The following is a 22,022-nucleotide window of genomic DNA, read 5'->3' as shown; positions in this document are numbered from 1 at the left end:
CTGTCAGGTGAAGGTGCTTTGGGTGGATGTTTGGTTCTCCAAGGAAGTTTTAAAAGTAAATGGAAAAAAGGAATGTAATAAAGATGCAAAATGTGCACATGAATTGATTTTGTTGCACCACAGTTTTTTTCCAGTGTCCCAAGCCACGAGTGCTCAATTTTTAAAGGATTAGTTCACTTCAGAATTAAAATTTCCTGATAATTTACTCACGCCAATGTCATCCAAGATGTTTATGTCTGTCTTTCTTAAGTCAAAAAGAAATTAATATTTTTGAGGAAAACATTCTAAGGTTTTTTTCTCCGTATGGTTAGGGCTGGGCGATATATCGCATGCGATTGTCACGCACATTTCGTCAGTAAAGCCGGTTCCCTGATTACCGCTAAATCGCCATCACCTGCTTTCAAATGGAGCGCCATTTAATAGCCAGAACCGTAGATCACTGACAAGCTACGCAATATCATGTTCATTATCGCAGATGAATCACCTTCGATAATGAACGCGATATTGCGTAGCTTGTCAGTGATCTACGGCTCTGTCTATTAAATGCGCTCCATTTGAAAGCAGGTGATGGCGATTTAGCGGTATAGGGAACCCTTTACTGACGAAATGCGCGTGCGATATATCGCCCAGCCCTACATATGGTTGACTTCAACAGTTACTAATGTGTTAAAGCTCCAAATTGCAGTTTCATTGTAGCTTCAAAGGGCTCTACGCGATCCCAGCCGAGGAATAAGGGTCTTATCTAGCGGAACAATCAGTCATTTAAAAATAAAAAATAAAAATATATACTTGTTAACCACAAATGCTCATCTGCACGTGTGACACATCGCAGAGCTATTGCAAGATGAGCATTTGTGGTTAAAAAGTATACAATTTTTATTTTTATGTTTTTTTTAGAAAATGACTGATCGCTTTTCTAGATAAGACCCTTTTTCCTCGGCTGGGATCGTGTAGAGCCCTTTGAAGCTGCAATTTGGACCTTTAACCTGTTGTACCTGGGTGAAAATCCTGGAATGTTTTCCTCAAAAACCTTAATTTCTTTTCGACTGAAGAAAGAAAAGACATAAACATCTTGGATGATATGGGGGTGAGTAAATTGAGTAAATTATCAGGAAATTTTAATGAACTGATCCTTTAAGATGTTATGTCAAGTTACACAGTTCAACTATTGAAAATGACTCTTGCATTCTGTTGCAATATATATAGAACAACACAAATGTCAGTTATTGTAATTGTTAAAGGTGCTAAAGAGGATGTTTTGTTTTATACATTTTTGCAATATTACTTGAAACTGTCTTTACTAACTGATAAAAGACTATTTATTAGGTGCACTGAAAGTAATAATATTAATATACATCATCTGTGCACGAGGTAGGGCCTTAAAAACATCAGCCAATCGTTTACGCGATCATCGTGTAAACTATTGGCCCTCTGGCTTGTCAATCATTGCCGTGACGTTCCTTGTGAGAGACGAGCGTGGCTGCGCGCTCCAGTAACTTTCCACACTCTACAGGCGCCGCATGCAATGTTTTTGTCAGGAGACAGGAGTAACAACTGCAGATTGAGTTACCTGCGGTGAGTCCGACATAATGAATCCACTAACACGACACAGCGAATGCCGGTGGTAAACACTCGTGTTCCAATACGAGTGTTTACGAGTTTTGGGAGGCGTTCCTTTGAAATGTGTTGTGAAGGAGGGGGGTTGTTCTTACGCATGCGCTCATTTCAAAAACTCACTAACAGTCTTTGGATTCTCAGTCGACGAAAAAATCCTCTCTATCACCTTTAATGTAATTGAGAGAAAATGGAAAAATTACCATTTGTTACAGCTTTGTGCGTATGCGTGTGTGTGCATAAGTGCAATGGGGAACGAGAAAGTACAGTTTGTGGTAGTCATTGTGAAGGTGGTTTGGTGCGGTTCTGAAGTGTTTTATTGACGTGGCTTTACACTGTAATGTGTAAAGAGGTTGTGTGGAGGTGAGAGTTGAGAAGGGTTTGCAGGTTTTGTTTGCTGCAGGGACTGAAAATCCCCCTGTTTCAAAAGCAATGACCTCAGTGACCCCTGTAGAGCTGAAACAATGCCAGGTGCTGTGAGTGCAATCTCATTAGATTACTCCTCATAATCAAACACAATGTGTCTGTAAACTAGCGTCATCTTTTTAATGGTGAGGGGTTTTTTTTCACAATCTAAAATGTATTCATTTATTTATTTTTTAATTCATTAAACATAATAATCTTAATACCTTAATGCTCACAAGAAATATTGCTTCAAACCAAAAGTTCACGGACATTTTGGATGTACAATAATTAATGAAGAAACTTGAAGAAAAACATGAAAATTGCCATTTAGTCAACCTGATGTTATTTTAGACTTTTTCTTCCATCAAGCTAAAATAGTTTAGCTCAATATCCATACAATGTGTGGCTCTTTTCCATACAATGAAAATGATTGGCTCCAAAAAAGTACCATAATATAGAGGACAACTTCATTCAAACTTATTATTCTTTTATACGGTGACTGCTCCAATATCCATTCACTTTTCATTGTTCACCCTTGGAAAAAAAAGCAAGTCATATGGACATGAGTGGTTTAATTAGAATTTTTCTATGAAATGTTCCTTAAATTAGGACAAAACTTCCTTGTTGCAGGCTTTGAAATGGACAACATTGTTGCATTTCCCAAATAAATTCTTTAAAGGCTCTAGCTTTGCTGAATGGAATCTGATTACTGAAGTTCTGGGTCAAACAGAACTTGTCTCTTCCATTGTGCTTTCTGATGGAGAGGAATGGAGTGCTTTGACCCAAATACGCTGGGAATTGCTAATGAATCCAACACCACAATTCAATTTGGGTCAATTAATTTGGTGCCAAAATTGCCTGATGATTAGTTACTAGATGGAGGGTTAAAGGAGAAATCCATTAGAGAGAACTCCACCAGCAGCCTTTCACAGAGCTCCACGTGACCTGTTGTTGTCAAAAGTTCCTGTCCATAGGCACCCTCGGGCTCATTGGACGAGTGCCTAATTTACTCAGCTCCTCTCAACCAATCAGACGCCTCCCTGAGGAATGGTGACGTAATGCTCTCTGTGCAGTCTCTGGCAGGCTGCCAACAGGCGGTGGATTGTTGTGTTGGAGGCATCTGATTGGGTGGTCTGAACTGGAACTGTGCCAGTTATTGACAGGGGAGTGAAAACAATAACAGCTCAAAAGCAAATGAGGAACACTGCGTATCATTTAAGGTAGAGACTGTTAAGATGGACCAGACACTGCTGTGAGGGTTTTTTTTTTTTTTTTTTTTTTGTACAATGAGACATAAATAATAAAAATGACTTTCACAGACTTGTAAAATATAAATTTCAATATATAAGCTGTGTTTAAAAACTTAGTGAGCTATGTGTTCTAGGGCTGTTAAGATATTACATTTTTCACCCCACGGTTATTGTGGCCAAAATAATTCACAATATCGATATAGCGCAATATCTGCAGAATCCTTGGGGGGGGGGAAAATGTATCAGTCAAATTAATTTTTACTTTGTTTATTTAGTTTTTTTTTGTTGTTTTTTTTCATGGGTTTCTGCTACACTTTTTTTCAAAGTCAAATTTTAAGGCTTTTTAAGACCTGAAGAAATAAAAATGAATACTAGCCTATACACTATGGCTGTTACCAATCAAATTAAATCATTATCAACAAAATCCATCTTTGCAAAACAGAGGTGACACAGAATGAGACGTGGCATTAATAGATTTACACAGCATTTACAATTTGTCTACATAAATTTAATTCAATATTTAAATATGGTATTTTTTTCTAATTTTAACTTTTTAATTAAAATGTACTTTAAATATGAAACTAAACTGCCAGAAGGTGGCAGCAAGTCACTTAATGAGTTCATTCATTCATTCATTCATTCATTCATTCATTCATTCAACTGATTTGTTCAAATGACTCATTCATTCAGGAAGGAAGCAAGTGACCGTCTTTATTGAATGGGTCATTTAATCATTAATTAAACTGATTCGTTCAAAACGCGGATTCAGTCAGTATAACAAAAACATTTGTCTGTTGCACGGCACTCTTGTTCGTGTGATATTGTACATCATATCATATGATATAAGTTAATGACAAAAACTTGTCGGTGCAAAAATGCCCGTGTATCTTGAATTTAGAGGGCATATAACTGTATGCATAGCTACATCACGCTAAATAAGACGAGTAAAGAAAATGTGGTATCTATTAAAAGAATCACCCTTTATTTACATACATGAACACAGAAAATCATTGTTAACAGGTTTATATATCCTAACATTTTCCATTCCATGACTAGTAAAATAATCGCAACTTACTCTCTGTAAAATGGCGTAATCCGCAGGTCGATAGACACGTAGGTGGGTAAAAAGGTTGGTGGTGACGTCACCCTTCGCACTGATGTAAGCCAGGCAAATTCTGCAGAGTGTTTTCTTTGAAGCCGAAAAACTCCCTCACTGTCGAGCTTACTTTTTTTTTCGGGTGTGGACAGAGGCAGAGCCTCTCACTCCTCGCTCGGACGACATGGTTCTTCTTGGAATAGCTGTGCGCCCTGCGTCGTCGTCTTGTTTGACAGGTGTCAGCGTTAAGGTGCAATACTACCACCTGAGAGGTCAACAATATTCTGTTGCTGGAGTATTTATGTGTTATGATATCGTAAGAGTCCTATTCATTTTTAATATTGTGGTTATCGCCAATACCAGTATATTGCCACACCCTAAATTAAAGGTGCCCTAGATTATGTTTTTAAAAGATGTAATATAAGTCTAAGGTGTCCCCTGAATGTGTCTGTGAAGTTTCAGCTCAAAATACCCCATAGATTTTTTTTTTAATTAATTTTTTTAACTGCCTATTTTGGGGCATCATCATAAACGCACCGATTTTATGCTGCGGTCCCTTTAAATCCCGTGCTCTCCACCCACAGAGCTCGCACTTGCCTTAAACAGTGCCTTAACAAAGTTTACACAGCTAATATAACCCTCAAAATGGATCTTTACAAAGTGTGCGGCATGCATGCGTCGGATTATGTGAGTATTGTATACTGTTATATTGTTTACTTCTGATTTTGAATGAGTTTGATAGTGCTCCGTGGCTAACGTGTAATGCTACACTGTTGGAGAGATTTATAAAGAATGAAGTTGTGTTTATGCATTATACAGACTGCAAGTGTTTAAAAATGAAAATAGCGACGGCTCTCTTGTCTCCGTGAATACAGTAATAACAGATGGTAACTTTAACCACATTTAACAGTACATTAGCGACATGCTAACGACACATTTAGAAAGACAGTTTACAAATATCACTAAAAATATGTTATCATGGATCATGTCAGTTATTATTGCTCCATCTGCCATTTTTCGCTATTGTTCTTGCTTGCTTACCTAGTCTGACGATTTGGTTGTGCACATCCAGACGTTAATACTGGCTGCCCTTGTCTAATGCCTTTCATAATGTTGGGAACTTGGGCTGGCATATGCAAATATTGGGGGCGTACACCCCGACTGTTACGTAACTGTCGGTGTTATGTTGAGATTCGCCTGTTAAACAAATGAGATTTATATAAGAAGGAGGAAACAATGGAGTTTGAGACTCAATGTATGTCATTTCCATGTACTGAACTCTTGTTATGTATAACTATGCCAAGATAAATTAAATTTTTCATTCGAGGGCACCTTTAACACAAAATCGTTATTTCATGCTTTGAATATCACGATTCTCATCAATATACCAGATATTGCGACACCCCTAATGTGTACATAGGCAGCTAACTGTTAAGGCAACTTCCCAGACATCATGAAAGCTCATTAGTGACTGATTTGGAATGATTCACGTAGGCAGCAGCTTCTCATGGGAGACCAGACTCCTAAATGATTCACATTTTTTTGTTTTTCCCAAACCAGTTCAGCGCAAACCCCACAGCTGTTTCATTGGTCATGTCAGTCATATTGCTTAATCACTGCTTATTGCTTACATAATGCTTAAATACTAACCCTAACATTAACCCCAGTATAGTGTTTACAGCACATCCTGATTAATGGCATTAATGCTTGTCATGATCAGGTCCATCCATTATATTTCTGAAATCTGAACTGAATCCCATGAAGTTCAAACTTTTCTTGACAGGTGACTAAGTGGTCATGTTGACCAAACAAATAAGCTGCAGGTGGGATTTTTGCTTGACTGTTTTAGGAAAAAAATCGCACCAGTTCGGTGTTAGCATGCTGCTAAGCTAACAATGTGATAGGTCTGATAAGAATAAAAATCAATAATATAAGTTATCAACTGTTATCAACATTTTTCTCAATTCGTTCACCATTTTGGATTATTTTTTTAAGTTTGTTGCAATGCATTCTTAGGGTGTCTGTTCCACAAATAATACATGTAATGCTGCCTCTAAGGTTGCAGAATATGTCTAGATATCACTGTGAAATGGACATTGATTTTAGAGGGTAGAGAGAAGAAAAAAAAAAAATTTTTTTTTTTTTTTTTTTCAAGTGTATTGGTTTAAGGATAAGTAGTGGTTAAGTGCTTGTGGAAGATGTGTTATTTCAGCTGCTTCCTGAAAGTAGTGATGGTCTGGTTTTGTTTGGCTGGAGGTTGGCATCTTATTCCACCAGAGAGGAGCAGAGAGAGTGAACATTTTGTGCCTTGTTGTGAAAAAAACAAGGCATTGCTCCTTCAGTGACCATAGCTGACGGGAGGTCTTGTATGACTACACTTGTATGAGTGAATTAGTGAGTTGCAGTTTCAGTGGCAGTCCTGAAAGCCAGTGTCAATACCTTAAATTTGATTCTGGCTGTGACTGTTAGTGGTGTGAGATAAGGAGGGGTATGACGTGGGTTCTCTTTGACTGATTGTATCAGTGATTCCTAAGTCAAAAAGTGTGGACCGGAGGATCCGGTCATTTACAGTATCAAAGGCAGCAGACAGGTCCAGTAGAATAAGGACAGATGATTTGCCAACCGAAAAAGAGGTTCAGCAGGATGTTCTCTGTGGAGTGTCTGCTTTTGAACCCAGACTGATTGTCAATTAGGTCATTCTGTGAGAGAGAAGCAGAGAGATGAACACAAATCTTTTAAGAGTTTTTTAAAGAAAAGAAGGGAAACTGGTCTGTAGGTTTCAATTCTTATAAGATTGAATGTTGTTGTTTTTTTTAAGCAGTGGGGTTACCCAAGCCTGCTTGAATGTGCTGGGAAATTTGCCAGTAGTGAGGGATGTGTTGATAATGCGAGTCAGAGTGGGTAGCGATGTTGGTGAGATCTCCTGTAATAGATGGGTGAGGATCTGGTCTAAGGAACAGGTTGTTGGATGGCTGGCACAGAGAATTTGGAAACCTCTTTTTCTGTGAAGAGAGGGAAAAGAAGAGTAGAATGTGTGTGGGTGATGGTTGGCTGTGGCTAAGTGGTGCAGAGAATTGGTTGCTGATGGTTGCCACCTTATCTGTGAAATAGCTGGCAAGGCTATCAGCAGTCATAGAAGAGATGGGGTGTGGGGGAGGGAATGGAGAGGTAACCTTAAAAACCTGTCTTTTGCCATTGGTCAGAGTCTGTTAGTGCAGTGTGAATTGGCCTTAAGGCTGGATCATTATTTAAATAAAATTAAAAAAAAAACTCATAAGTGACTGATTTGGAATGATCTACATTGTCTGCAATTTTATTGAGAAATGGAGCTTCTCACATATACTCAGCTAAAATTGATTCTAGTATAGTTGGACAATGGCATCTTAAAACTAAGCATACTGTATAAAAATATAGAGCATAGTGAAACATTGGGTAAAATAGTAATTCTTTAACAGATTGTACTGATTATATCAGTACTTTTTAGCATTAAAGGATTAGCTTCACTTCTGAATGAAAATTTCCTGATAATTTACTCACCCCCATGTCATCCAAGATGTTCATGTCTTTGTTTAGTCGAAAAGAAATTAAGGTTTTTGATGAAAACATTCCAGGATTATTCTCCTAATAGTGGACTTCAATGACCTCCAAACGGTTGAAGGTCAAAAAACGATACCAGACAAGGACTAAGGGTCTTATCTAGCAAAACGATCAGCCATTTTCTTAAAAAAACAAAACAAAAAAATACAACTGTATATGCTTTATAAACACAAATGATCGCCTTGCATTCCGCTTTCCGTATTCTTCAAAAAGCTTACACTGTATGTCCTACGCCTTCCCTATTCTACTTACGGGAAAAACGGAACTGGCGCCACGTTCGTTCCGTAAGTTGAATAGGGAAGGCGTAGGACATAAAGCGTAAGCTTTTTGAAGAATACGGAAAGTGGAAGCACTTGCAAAGTGATTATTTGTGTTTATAAAGCATATACATTTTATATATATATATATATATATTATATATATATTTTTTTTTTTTTTTAATGACCGATCGTTTCGCTAAATAAGACCCTTATTCCTCATCAGGTATTGTTTAAAGCCCTTTGAAGCTGCACTGAAACTGTAATTTTGACCTTCAACCATTTGGAGACCATTGAAGTCCACTATTAGGAGAATAATCCTGGAATGTTTTCATCAAAAACCTTAATTTCTTTTTGACTGAAGAAAGAAAGACATGAACATCTTGGATGACATGAGTGTGAGTAAATTATCAGAAAAATGTTATTTGAAAATTGGCTAATCCTTTAAATAAAAGATTTTTAATCAATGTTTATCTCTATCTGTCCTCAATGAATTTCTCAAAGTATTCTGGAATTCTTCTGTAAAGGATACATGTTGCCACACTTTTAAGACTTACATTCACTGCCTGACATTTGGGAAGGTCTTTACATCGGAATTGCACCTATGATGCCTTACAATTTAAGGATCCACAATGTGAAATAATCTGCGGTGACTCCTGTAAGCAAATTCCTTTATAATGAAATGAATTTGTTTTGTTTTTTGTAGTTTTGGATTTTGTAAAAAAAAAAAAAAAAAACGCACACAATTCCAAAGTGAACAATACGAACCAAGTACATTTAATGGAATCATTTCTAGGAATCAGAATCGTAAACTGAATCGAGTTCTCCACAATACCCATCCCTAATGTCGCTCCTCCTCTGATGTAAGCCTTTTTAAAGAGGAAGTAGCACACCAAACGGTTTGTTTGTATTTATGCAGATGTTCTGGACAGAAGAGGGATCACATACAGTAGTCTTTCATCCTGTCCCTGCTGCAGCCCACTTCTGGCTGGCCCTCTTCAAACCGGCTCCCTTTTTAAATGTTAATTCCTTTTTTCCGCTTCTCTGAGTCTCTGTAGCTCACTCTCTCAGCGCCACATCCAATAAGCCAGTCATTCCTGCCCCCCACCCCCTTTCCGGCTCTCTCTCTCGTCCCCTCTCTTTCTCCGTCTCTTTCATACTTTGCCTCTGAACAGCCAGTCCTTGTGTTGGAGCCAAGTATGATAACCCCTTACCTCGCAGTTGCGGGCAGGGCTTCATGGATGTTGCCATTGCAATGTAGGCCTTTCTTGAAACATGATTAGGATGCTGACATCTAGAAATAAATTGCCAAGTGTTTGTAATCTGACAAAAGAGTGGGCAACATAGCTGTCACTTTAAAATATTCTTTTCATAACTTGTTCAGTTTCTTTTCAGATGAAGCCTAATGTATCTGTTCGCTTCTTTCCCTCAGGGTCAGCTCTCCAGATAGTGGCCTGCACTCAACCTCTGCTCCTGGTAGTACAGACCCCGCTGCTGAGGAGCCCAGCCGCAAGTTCTGGGATGAAATGGGCCAAATAGGCCTTCCCGATGACATTAATGTTTCGTCTTTATTCGACCCCACTGGTAGGTATACCTTACACTAGCGTCAAATTGACTATTTGTGTCTTTCAATGGCTGATGGTGTTTATTATTCTATTGCATCTCCAGGCCAGTGTTGCGCTCACCTGCGCTGTGCAGCCTGGTCAGAAGGTGTATGCCGTGGGGAGGGACAGTCGCTGCTGTATGTGGACAAAGCAATTGACTCAGGGAGCACAGAGGTGAGTGATACCCGCACCAGTGTTTGAATGTTTCTGTGGATTTGTCTGCACTTTCAGCTTTAAAATGGTTGTTCCATCAACTTGACATACCAGTGCTTCGGTCTGGCCCTGTTCCATGTGCATATACCAATGAAAAAGTATTTCTGTTTTGTAAACTTGCTGGTCTCCACCAGTATGTTCGAGGTAGAGGGGTGAGAGAATTTCCTCACCAAGTATTCTGATTAAAAGAAATCGAAGACTAGAGCTTTCCAATTACAATCAAAAAACTGAATGATAAAAATATGAAGAGTTCAGATGCAAAAGCTGCTAAATGCCACCTCCATCAAAAATGAGATAATGATATCGAGCGAATGCTCTTCGCACATATTGTACGTTCATCAAATATTTTCGCTTCAAATCCACTAAATCTCCAGCATCAGCCCATTCAGAAATACCGGTTTGTTGCCAGAAACCACTAAACCCCAAGCCCACTGAAGAACCAATCGGAAGACGCAAATCGAATCGTATGATTTCAAGATGAGTGCATATGAGCAATTCAGTTTCAATTGCCGAGCTGCAAGTTTTTATCATGTTTTGTCCATCGTTATGGTGGCAATAACAGGATTTTGCGAGTAGCAAGTAAACACAACAGTGTTCCTTTTGCTGCTGTAAAACTGACAGAAATGGATGTTTTACTATTTCTTGTTGTCCAAAGAGTTGGACAAAAAGCACACATGGACTTAACTGGCTTTGTAGCAAAAGACAGTCAAATTTGTTAAATATCAATAAATGAAAATAAGGCATTTCAATAACTAACAACCTTTTCATTGCCATTAAAGTGAAATTACTGAACCTAAACCAGGAGCCTGATTTAAAAAAAAAAAAAAAAAAATCTCATTTAAAATGAAAAATGTCAGATGTCTTAAGGACTTAAGGTTTTTGCAATGGAACTCTTCATATACATTTTTTAAATTTACTAAATATGACATTTAACAGTGTTAATTTATTAATGTTTAAATAGTAACTTTAAGTGAGCATTAGATGATGCTAATGATAATGATGTTAGATGACGTTGATGATTTACATGTCCAATCCAATCCATACATGTCCAGTCCAATCCAATATCCAGTACAATCCAATATAGACCAATAAATAATACAAAAAAAACAAAAACCTCTAATATCGGATGATGACCGATCTTGTATTAAATCTTTCCCCTCCACTGACGCTGTTATGCATCTTCTGAAAGAGTAGAGCATCTCCAGATCCAAAAACAAGCGAAGATGATGAAATCCGTAAATCAGAAAGAGTCATAAAAGTTTTGTGAATATGATCAAAAATGCTGCCACTGGCTTGCATTTTCTGGAAAATGCTTGAGGGGAAATAGTGAATATATTGCACATCCCTAAAGGTGTATTGTTTACTTAAAGGGATAGTTCACTCAAAAATGAAAATTTGATGTTTATCTGCTTACCCCCAGGGCATCTAAGATGTAGGGGACTTTGTTTCTTCAGTAGAACACAAATGATGATTTTTAACTCCAACCTTTGCCGTCTGTCAGCCGTATAATGCGTGTCAATAGGAACTCCATCTATAAGAGTCAAAAAAACATGTTTGAACATGTTTGTAGCTGCTCAATTTGGCCAAAAATGTTGTTATATATAATTGATAATAATAATAATAATAATATGGTAAAACAAATAAAAATAAATAAAGATGTTGCTTACCAAGTGCACATAAGCGTAAAAAAAATAAACCTCAGAGCACATGCAGAGATGAGTTCGTGCGAATCAAGCTGCTCTGAGACACTGAAAACACAGCGTCTCTGAGCAGCTCTGAAACACACAGCACATTTTGATTATTCATGTAGTCTTATTTTGATTATGAAAGTTAAAAGTATGTTCTCAAAACTATCTTAGTAGTAAATAAGCAAGTAAGTAAAGACTGCAGTGTGCTGTTCACAATTGTTTACTTGATTTATATTTTAAGTAAATAAAGACTGCCCTGTGTTGTTTTTATGAGAGGGTTTTATAGTAACATAGTCAGTAATGCCATTGTTCATCTCTGTGGACATGTGGGCTGAATTTGGCAGAGCTTCTCCGATCCCTCGATCCAGCATTGTTTTAGCGGGAGAGCGCTATTGGGGCGCTAGGGTTGAGTGGGCCCATGTTTGCGGCCAGTTTGTATTTTTAAATTTGCAGTCGCAAACTTGAGCTATAACTTTCCCTGAGAGTAATTTTTGTTGAGGAATGACAAATGCGCTCACTGTTGATTAAGTATTCAGAGTTAATCATGAATGGGGTTATTATTGGCAGTGGAAGAGACTGGAGAGGTTGTGTCGGTCCCCTGGTCTTTAAAATATTTTCTAATTAGGAGTGGAGCAGTTCAGAACTGCCACAGCCGTCTCTCTTGTGCAACTCCACTAATTAACGCAATGCAATGTGGCAGACGCAGGGGCGCGTGGAACCCAGGGCAGGGAAAGCACATTAGGAGTAATTAATTTTTATATCAGCTTGTTCTCTTCACCTGGGATCAGATTTTTGTCAAAAAACACATCATCTGAGTGTGTGGATATACAAAATACAGTCCGGATCTCATTTTACACTTTTAGTGTAATTGTGATCCATGTTTTCTGTGAGATGAGTAATATCTATGTAGACTTTCCTTATGTTTTGGTGTATCTACCTCTGGCACAAAGCAGAAACTGATAATGAGTCAGTGGGGACAGTTGTTCGCAAAGTAAATGATTCAGATGATGCCTTAACTATACACATCATGCTAGGTTTTCCACACTTTTTCTTTATGCGAAGTGCCACAGTGACCATTAGAGCTGTTGCTCTGCAGCTTACCCATTTAGCAGCTTTATTGCCTGCATGTAGAAGCTGTTTGGTAATCCAGTGGACTTTGATTGAAGGTTTTATTACTGTTTGCCAGATAGCAGAGGGGAGAACAGTTTATGACCGGGGTGACTGGGGCCTTTTTTAAGGTAGACCTGGTCTTTTAACACCAAGCCCAGTTGATTTACTGAATAGTTAGCAGTTTAAGGCCAGCCAGTATGCTATTAGCTGTGCAGCTGTTACAATTGGTTGGAATATGCGTGCCAATTTGTAGATATTATATTTTGTGTAAAATAAGGATAATTGTTTTATATTTTTTTTCTTACAATAACTCTGGCGATAGGTTGAATGATTGAGCTTGACAATTGTCAACACTACCGTTTATCTAGAAATTGAGAAAATGGAATGTTTATTTGTCCTTCCCGTCATGCTGTAGAACGGGTCCAAATTACGTCACTTCCTCAGTGTCACAATTTTTAAGGATTATTTTTTTATTTATTAAATTAACTGCAGGACATGATTAAGCATACAGTTTTAGTTTGGTCACTTAAACCTAAAAAAGAAAACTAAAAATGAGTTTTTACTACAGTCAGTTGAATATCAATAAAATTCACATCACAGTTTTGATTGAGAAGGTGGGTGGAACATGCCAATATCCCAGTTTTTTAAAGTGGGAAAAAGATGTTTGAAGTATTTTAAATCTAACTACTTCTCATGCTAGGTTAATCTTTGTTAAAGAATATTTTGTATAACATATCGTCAATTTCAGGCAGAAACCTTGTATTTCCATTTTATTTTTTGTTTCATAAATCATTACTATTGGTTGCCCTTTACAGTTGTTTGTGGTTTTGGCTAGCATTTAACCAATGAAAGTATTAAAAATAGCTTGTGACTAAACCTCATAACTCCATTGGATCCTCAAACTCACAGTAAAACCTCATAACTCCACCCGCCTCTATTGTGAATGAAGTGCCGCGCACAGTGTGGACCGTCTCTGCTTGTTTGCAATTCTAGTGATTTTGGATTAGCCTCACACGAGGGCACCACAAATGTAGTTATTTATGGTCTTAAATGTTAATATTTCATATTAATATTGAGTCAGATGATTCCTTCCAATATTTCGGGGCACCAGCAAGGAATCTCACCTTGACAATAAAGAACAATCATGGAAGATTGTTGACTGAATTAGAATTTTATAAATAGGAGGAAGTTTATCATCTGACCAGTCTGAAGGATTTAGTGAGATTCGGGCGAGCTTGTAGAGCCTCCGATTATCAATACAAGAATGACACAGTTTGCAATAAAAATGTATTTATTAACAAAAGATATATAAGAGTCAAATATCACACTCACTAAATACTACTAAGGAAAATGACTGAACTACTTAGAAAAGTGAATCAGTAATCAAACAGAAACTACAAACTACAACACAAATGGACGTTAACAAAAATGAATGACAAGTAGATGAGCAATGGCCTTTGGGAAAAGGTTTGGTTAGCCTATATTTACGTTTCACTTGGTCGGGTGATCAATCCGGGGATGGTAAAACGTCTTCCACTGGTTTCCTTCCGTTTGCAGTGGGAGAGACTGGATTGCTTTCCAACAGTTGCAGAGTTGCACTGAGTGCTGGAGGTCATTTGTGTAATCCAGAGAACTGTAGGTCAGATGGTGGTCGATCCGCAGGATCTTCTGTCGGTTGGAGGTACTTAAGTTATGCAGATCAGGAGCCAAAGTCCTCTGCAGAAGCAGTTGGGCTGCTTGAATGTCCATGCCGTGAAAGGTTTACTCGCAAGAGTGTCACCTTAGTCGTGCTATTGTTCTTCCCTCGTCAGGTCAGAAACTCAGAACAAAAGTTTGTTCAGTTGGGAAAGCTTTTATTCCTTCTCGTTGGGGAGGGGATTGCTAATCCCCGCCTTTCCTGATGTGGTGATGTGATTGGGTCATAGCCTTCCAGGTGTCCGTCCATCAAGCCCACCTTTCATCCTGTGGAACTTGTTGAATATCCCAAAATACACAGTTAAATAAAACAATGTCTTTAGGACCTTGGAAATGCTTTATTTCTATTTCAGACCTTTCTCAAAGTCCTTGTGACAGTGTTCTGAACTCATAGAGTCCAAACTTGATGTGAATTGGTTGAGGTATCACATTTCTGTCTCAATGGGTGCAATTGCATTGGCTTTTATTCCAGGTGCGGTTTCCACTATGTGGGTACAGTTTCCTAGATGAGTAAAAATACATATAGGACATGTTCCTTACAGTATTCCTGTCCATTTTTGGTGGTTTCAAGCCAATATGTTTAGAAATTGTCTTTCTTTTGGAGCATTTCTTTGCTCTTGCTGTGCTCTAGCCAGAACCGGTTTGGTAGCTCTAGGAGTCCATGGCCATTCACAACTTGGACTCAGGCATGGAGGGCTGAGGTGAACAAAGGCAATTCGTGATGAGATTAAACTATGATCAATGGGCCGTTGATGTAATCTTTCCTGCCCTCCACCTTTGGCAGTCCTGATTACAATAGTCATTTAGTTGTCGTTGAGGGCCTTATCACACTCTTTTTTGTCTTAAGGATGTCTGTTGTGAAGCTCTAGTGTCATCATGTCTACTGTTCACTACACAGTGCAAGCGTAAATAAAGAACTGGTTCTTTACTCAGTAAACTAGCTACAGTAAACTTTATAACCTGTAAGTTGATGAAAACCTAATGCCGATGCACTTACTGCATCAGATGTGGCCGTTCTAATGACGGACATAACTCGTATGTCCAAATCTCTCTGAATTTAGCTGGTCAGAAACCTTGTAACTCCACTTAAGCTTGATTTTGGGAAAATGTTAATAATATAATGACACATGCAAGTGTCTGATCATATATAAAGCCATAATATCAAATTTGACAACGTGGTGTTCAATTATTTAAAAAATACAGTGTTTTTTCCATTTCCTGAAAAGTAGCGTTTTAAGAGATAAAAGATTTCTCTCCTACAGCGAGGATACATAATAGTTCTCAACCCAAAGTCCATTATTTTTATTCCACTAATTCTTAAGAAAAAAATAATAATAATGGGACATCAATTTGTATCCTATATTTGGAAAGTGCCAGCTACCTGAGGGTATTGCCAGGATGGCTGCTGAATGAACTGACTTGCTCCAACAAGGACTTTGTTTTGATGTAGGTTTGTCCTGGCAGTGAGACTCACTGAGCTGTGAAATAGTAAAGTTCAGAGAGCTGAGGATGACCTGAACTTCACAGTCCCTTACCCCAGATCAGGGATGGACAACTTCAGTTATAGAGGGACACTGTCCTGCAGAGTTTAGCTCCATCCCTGATCACAGACCAGAACAAGCTAATCAATGTGTTCAGGATTAATAGAAAGCTACAGGAAGGTGAGGGTTTTTTTTTTTTTTTTTTTTTTTTAATCAGTTTTGGAGCTAAACTCTACAGGACAGTGGCCCTTTATTTGCACATATATGCTATTTTAGTCTTAGTCCTGTGTCAAATGTACTTTTTAGTTTTTATCATATTTAGTCCACCTTGTCCTGTTTTTGTTTAGTCAAGTTTTAGTTGAATTAATGTCTGGGAGTTTTAGTCAATGAAAACTCATCACATTTCCATCATGCTGCATAATGGTTAAATTAATAATCACAATTATTTTGTTCAAAAGTATAATCACAATGATTGTGGTAATTTGAGAAAATTATGTTTACATTTAATCTGAATTATTGCACTTTCACCTATAAGCACAAATCAAGAGAATGTTAACTCGTATAATTTTTTTTTACCTCATCTTGTTTCCTGATTTATTATAGATGATTTATCAAATAATAGCCTAAATTAACATGCTCTCTACATTATAAAAAGGTGAATTTCTTAATAGTAAATCCAATAATTCCAAATTACATTAATGTTTTTCTATTAAAACAACAGCAAAAAAGACTTTGTATTGTCAGACAGAGGTTGTGTAAGTGCATTTATTCAGCAACCACAATTGCTGACAATATAGTCAAAATCCATGTTTGGATTTATGACAGTTCATCACTGAGAAGGTTTGATTGCAGATTTAGTTGAAGCAAACAGCACAAGTGGCTTGTGACAGAACATAGACTGACTGAAAGACACTTTCATTTAACCAGAATATCTCATCTACAGCTTACTTGTTTGAACATTTTTTTCTGTGTTTTCAGATCATCGGCGGCACTTCTGCAGTGTAGAGAAAGCGTGTGCAGATGGTTGCCAGATTGCAAATATTAGGTTAAACACCGGGCAGAAAATGTATAGTTTTTACCGAAAAGCTCTGATTGGGGGACTTAAACTCTTGATATCTGGCAACCACAAGCATGAAAGCTCATAGAGGCTTGTTAAAAACAGTCTATAATATTTTGTCCCCTCTTTTTATTTGACAAAAATAAGTAGAGATTTTGGTAACGTTTTTTTGTTTAATGCCGTTGGTGTCGTCTCGTCGTCTCATCTTAGTCATGGAAAAAAAAGGTTGTTGACGAATATTTTTTTATCATAGTTTTCGAAAACGAAATTAACACTAAAGGTTACAAATAAATTGTACATAAATCCCAGAACATGCTTTAAGTAAATAGGTCAGTAGGTGTTGAATGAATGAATGAATGAATGAATGAGGCATTTATATAGCGCTTTCATATGTACTACTGTACACCCAAAGCGCTTTACAATCATATCAGGGGTCTCTCCTCATCCACCACCAGTGTGCAGCATCCACTTGGATGATGCGACGGCAGCCACAGTACAACGGCGCCAGTGCGCTCACCACACACCAGCTGTAGGTGGAGAGGAGAGAGAGTGAAAGAGCCAATTCAATGGATGGGGATTATTAGGAGGCCGTGATTGGTAAGGGCCTATGGAGGGAATTTTGCCAGGACACCGGGGTTACACCCCTACTCTTTACGAGAAGTGCCATGGGATTTTTAATGACCACAGAGAGTCAGGACCTCGGTTTAACGTCTCATCCGAAGGACGGTGCTTGTTACAGTACAGTGTCCCCGTCACTATACTGGGGCGTTAGGACCCACACAGACCACAGGGTGAGCACCCCCTGCTGGCCTTACCAACACCTCTTCCAGCAGCTACCTGGTTTTCCCAGGAGGTCTCCCATCCAGGTACTAACCAGGCTCAGCCCTGCTTAGCTTCAGTGGGCAACCGGTCTTGGGCTACAGGGTGATATGGCTGCTGGCAATAATAAGTTGACTTTAAAGGCAGGAACACACCAAGCCAACGGTCGGCCACCGGGCAGTTTTTGTTTGTGTTTCTCAGTGTGTTCCGCACCGTCAGCTGAAGTTGGTCCTCGTCGGCTTTTTTTCAGCTGATTCGACATGTCAAATCGGCGTCGGAGCTCGTCGGTCCGTCGGGCCATCCGATCATTCTGATTGGCTGGTCAGCTACTGCCACCTGCTGGTACGGAAAGGCATTTCATCTTACGCAGGCGCAGAACGGACCTGCTACTTGGCCGTCGGCTGTCGAATGTCGGTTTGGTGTGTCAGGTCAACTTTGGACCTAGACGCTGCCGACGTCAGCCAACCTCGCAGTCTGCTTCGTCACCGTCGGCTTGGTGTGTTCCTGCCTTTAGACAAGAGAACTGTTGGTTCGGGTAGAAATGAGTTTCAAATGTGTACAAATAACTTCCAAGATTAAGTTTATTTAGGAGCATGTCTATAAACCATTTCACATGCTATAAACGGAATCTCTGCAGAACTGCCGTCTACACACTGACTGACCGAGACACAAACCAGCTGACATTGTGCATAGTACAGCACACTCATCCGACACTTTACTGCATCTTTCATCACTGGCCTACTCCGTTTGGAATGCTGCCATTATGCCTCTTTGCATATAGGATTTCAAGGAGGGAATGCTGTTCTACTTTATAATAATGTCCTTGGAGTTTTGGCAGCAATAATGGATCAGCTGTAGCTTTTTCACCCCATGAAGAAGATGTCTGAGGGGATGGTTTCATTTGAATACATTATTTGAGGCATGGAATGGAGATGAGATACTCAACACCCAGCCAGCCCTGAGAGTGGACATTATGGCCGTGGAGCTCTATATGGCTGTCCTTCAGAAAAAAAGCATTGTGGGTATATGCTGCTGTCAGCCCCAGCGGACTCACCGCCTGGGCGATAATTGCTTAAAGCTCGGTGTTAAAAGGTATTTGCAGATTGTTGCATTTGGGCCTTAGGCCAAGGGTTTTTAAAGCATGAGAGAGCTAGAGAGACTGCTGACTAGAGACATTTTTAGTTTAGGGCCGTTTTCTCAGGCCCTAGCGTTCTCTGTTATTCAAAGTTTGAGTGCTTTTTCCATGGTGGTGATTAAATTGTCTGGCCAGTTTTCATCCGAGTCCTTATTTTGAATGGCATTTGCCTTGATCCTGAATGCTTTACTGGATATATCCGAAAGGTTGAAAAAATACACGCTGAAAGAGGGGGAAGTATGTTAGGAGCAAATGGACCTGTGAGAGGAACAGAGTGTTATGACAACCTTGCTGTTCAAGGTTATGGTTTTGTACCACTCTTACATCAAAAGTCTACTTTAAGAGCGACACAATTAACAGATGGACGTTTTTACCATTTATGTACCACAGCATTTTTGATACTACACCAAAAAGAAATTTACATTTTATTTTAAAAGATTATTTAAAAAGTCTGATTAATATAAAACAGATTTAATTAAAAGATAGCATGTGTTTTTCAATGAAGTAAACTGCCTTTTCAACTAATTATTCCAATAAACAATCTGTAAACCAAGAAGTGCATGTACCACATGTGCTCTTCACAGAGAATGCAAATAAAGGAACATAGAAAGTAGAAAATAAAGACAGCAGTCGCATACTTTATATTACTCTAATAAATAAATTAAATTAATTTCTGTTTTGTCAGTAATTGCTTGCCACATCATTTCTTTCCTCCTCCTTGTCGCCAAGGCTTTTTTATTTTTGTTTGTTTGTTCCTTTGAGTCCAACAGTTTGTCTTATTGGTCATTGACCTACACTGGGATAAAAAAAAGTGTTTCAGCACAGTTTGAATTTTCACATACCGTGTTAAGGTGTTTAAAGGGATGTGTTGTTTTGTTTCTACTTTTAAAGGTCAGCAAATATGTGTGAATGCACCTCAGTGCTATTGTACTCTTTGCTATGCAGTAATTGTTTGTGGCACATTTCATCTCATGTCTCTATAAGTATAATAATTAGGGCTGTCGATCAAACATGATATTTAGATTAATTAAGGTGAAAAATAACATGTTAAAATTAACAAATTTAATACACTTGACCCGCACCAGACCTACATAGGTCATCTGACATTTCATACAGTTGATTGATGACGAATATGATGCAGGGCAACAACTCACTGCGTGATGGAGCCTATAGAATGTATTTAGAATGTTCCCAAAATTCAAGATATGGGGCAAAATTTTCCCCTGTTTGAATTTTTGTCTCATATTTACATCATATGATATTGTTAATCTGTATCACACCGTGAAATATCACACAAGTGCTGTTTTTCTGTCCAAAATAGCACAAGTGCAAAAGTGATAGTTAAAAAAAGGTTAAAAAAATATATGTATTATGTTATTTTAGAGACAATATTGCTCAATAAGACAGTTTTGCTCAATTTTGCCAATGAAAATATGTAGACAAAGCAGAACTGTTTGTCTCTGAGCAACACACAGTGGCATTTCATTTCGTTTTTAACAAATCGAGTGAACCACTTGTTCAACTTTAAGCGGTGTTGCACAGACCGATCGGTGTGTGTCAAAGTACCACGGGAGTGATTCAAAAGCATACAGAGCTGTCTGCTCTCTAATCGGTCTTGCGGTACTTTGATGTCATACACCGATCAGTCTGTGCAGTCTTCATGCCGTTTCAAGTCAAACAAGTCTAATGATTCAATGAAACATTCATAAAGAGAACCATTTACTTCACTCCTGAATGAATCAGCCATTTGAATGAATCAAATGAATGAATGACTCATTGACTTAATCATTAAGAGATTTACCACCACCTGCTGGCAGATTTAGTTTCTTATATAGATAATAATTCCATATTTACATAGTAAAACATTAAAGGTATAGTTTACCCAAAAATTAAAATTCAGTTATCATTTACTCACCCTCATGGTCCAAAAGAGTGTGTGTAATAAATGCAATGTTGAGTCAAAATAAATTTTTGCTGAAGCTACTTTTTGTAATGTCTTTTTGATGCTTTATACAATAATGACTTTAAATTATCTTTTGGGAATAAATTCTCAACCAAATTTGATGTGCAATTAATTTGGGATCAGTTACATTAAATGCCACATCATGTAATTAATTAGATTAAAATTTAATAGCTTGACAGCCCTAATAATATAGTATAAGTATCACCGAATCACTGTACAGAAAATAAAATGCAAATGGATGCATTGCATGAATTAAACAACAAACTAATCTGAGTGCACTTGATGCAGGTTCAGATTTTTATTCTGATAGTGCTCTCCATCTCCATTATCCATCTTCATTTTTTTATTAGTCTTGTTTATTGGTCAAATACATTTTGACAGAATTGTTAAACAAAGTAAATGGTATAAGAAAAATTATTGTAGCATTTTCCTTTCTGTTAGTAGTACTAGAAAGGAAAACACTGGAATACTTTCTCTTATACCATCAGCATTCTGTAAATTAAAAAATGTTATTATTTAAACACGTCCAGAGATACTCTAGCAAATGTTTCATTATTAGAGATCTGTGCTACTTAATCTAAAGAAAACCATAAAGAGGGTAAACAAATTATAAATGGAAAAAAAGATTATTCCCTTGAGCAGTTTTGGAGCTGTGTAAAAATAGCAGTTGTTCATATTGGCCTGAATTTAATGTAATCTAAATGAATCTTAACTGTGCATGTCTAATAGTGATTTACAGAGTATTTACTGAACTGAAACTACGCCTCCAATATTTATGCATCTGTGTTAACTTTTATAGTGCTGTGCATACTGTAAGCGCCTTGGAGCATCCATAAAGTGCTGTGAGGAGAGCTGTGGGCGCTCCTTTCATTACCCCTGTGCAGCTGCAGCCGGAACCTTCCAGGACATAAAGGCATACACCCTCCTCTGCCCGGATCACATCCAACAAGCCCTCGTCCGATGTGAGTTTCTCTGTTACACACATTCCCTTCTGCTGATTTATTGAAAAAATGCCAAGGCTTGTAATTATAAATGTTA

At 38.1% G+C, this 22,022-nt stretch overlaps 1 protein-coding gene and 1 pseudogene across 1 annotated transcript in view; one reads left to right on the top strand and one right to left on the bottom strand.

Moving 5' to 3' along the window:
• The window catches only part of kmt2ca (lysine (K)-specific methyltransferase 2Ca), a 181,276-nt gene that overhangs the window by 66,578 nt on the left and 92,676 nt on the right, over positions 1-22,022 (top strand). The window contains 3 exon segments of the mRNA XM_048173990.1: positions 9,652-9,803; positions 9,888-9,997; positions 21,784-21,946. Coding sequence (XP_048029947.1) covers positions 9,652-9,803; positions 9,888-9,997; positions 21,784-21,946 — 425 coding nt within the window.
• On the bottom strand, positions 17,892-18,008 carry LOC125258635 (annotated as a pseudogene).

Source organism: Megalobrama amblycephala, linkage group LG22 (genome assembly GCF_018812025.1).
Source record: "Megalobrama amblycephala isolate DHTTF-2021 linkage group LG22, ASM1881202v1, whole genome shotgun sequence".
In the NCBI taxonomy this organism is placed as follows: Eukaryota; Metazoa; Chordata; class Actinopteri; order Cypriniformes; family Xenocyprididae; genus Megalobrama; species Megalobrama amblycephala.
This window is presented reverse-complemented; position numbering and strand designations above follow the sequence as displayed.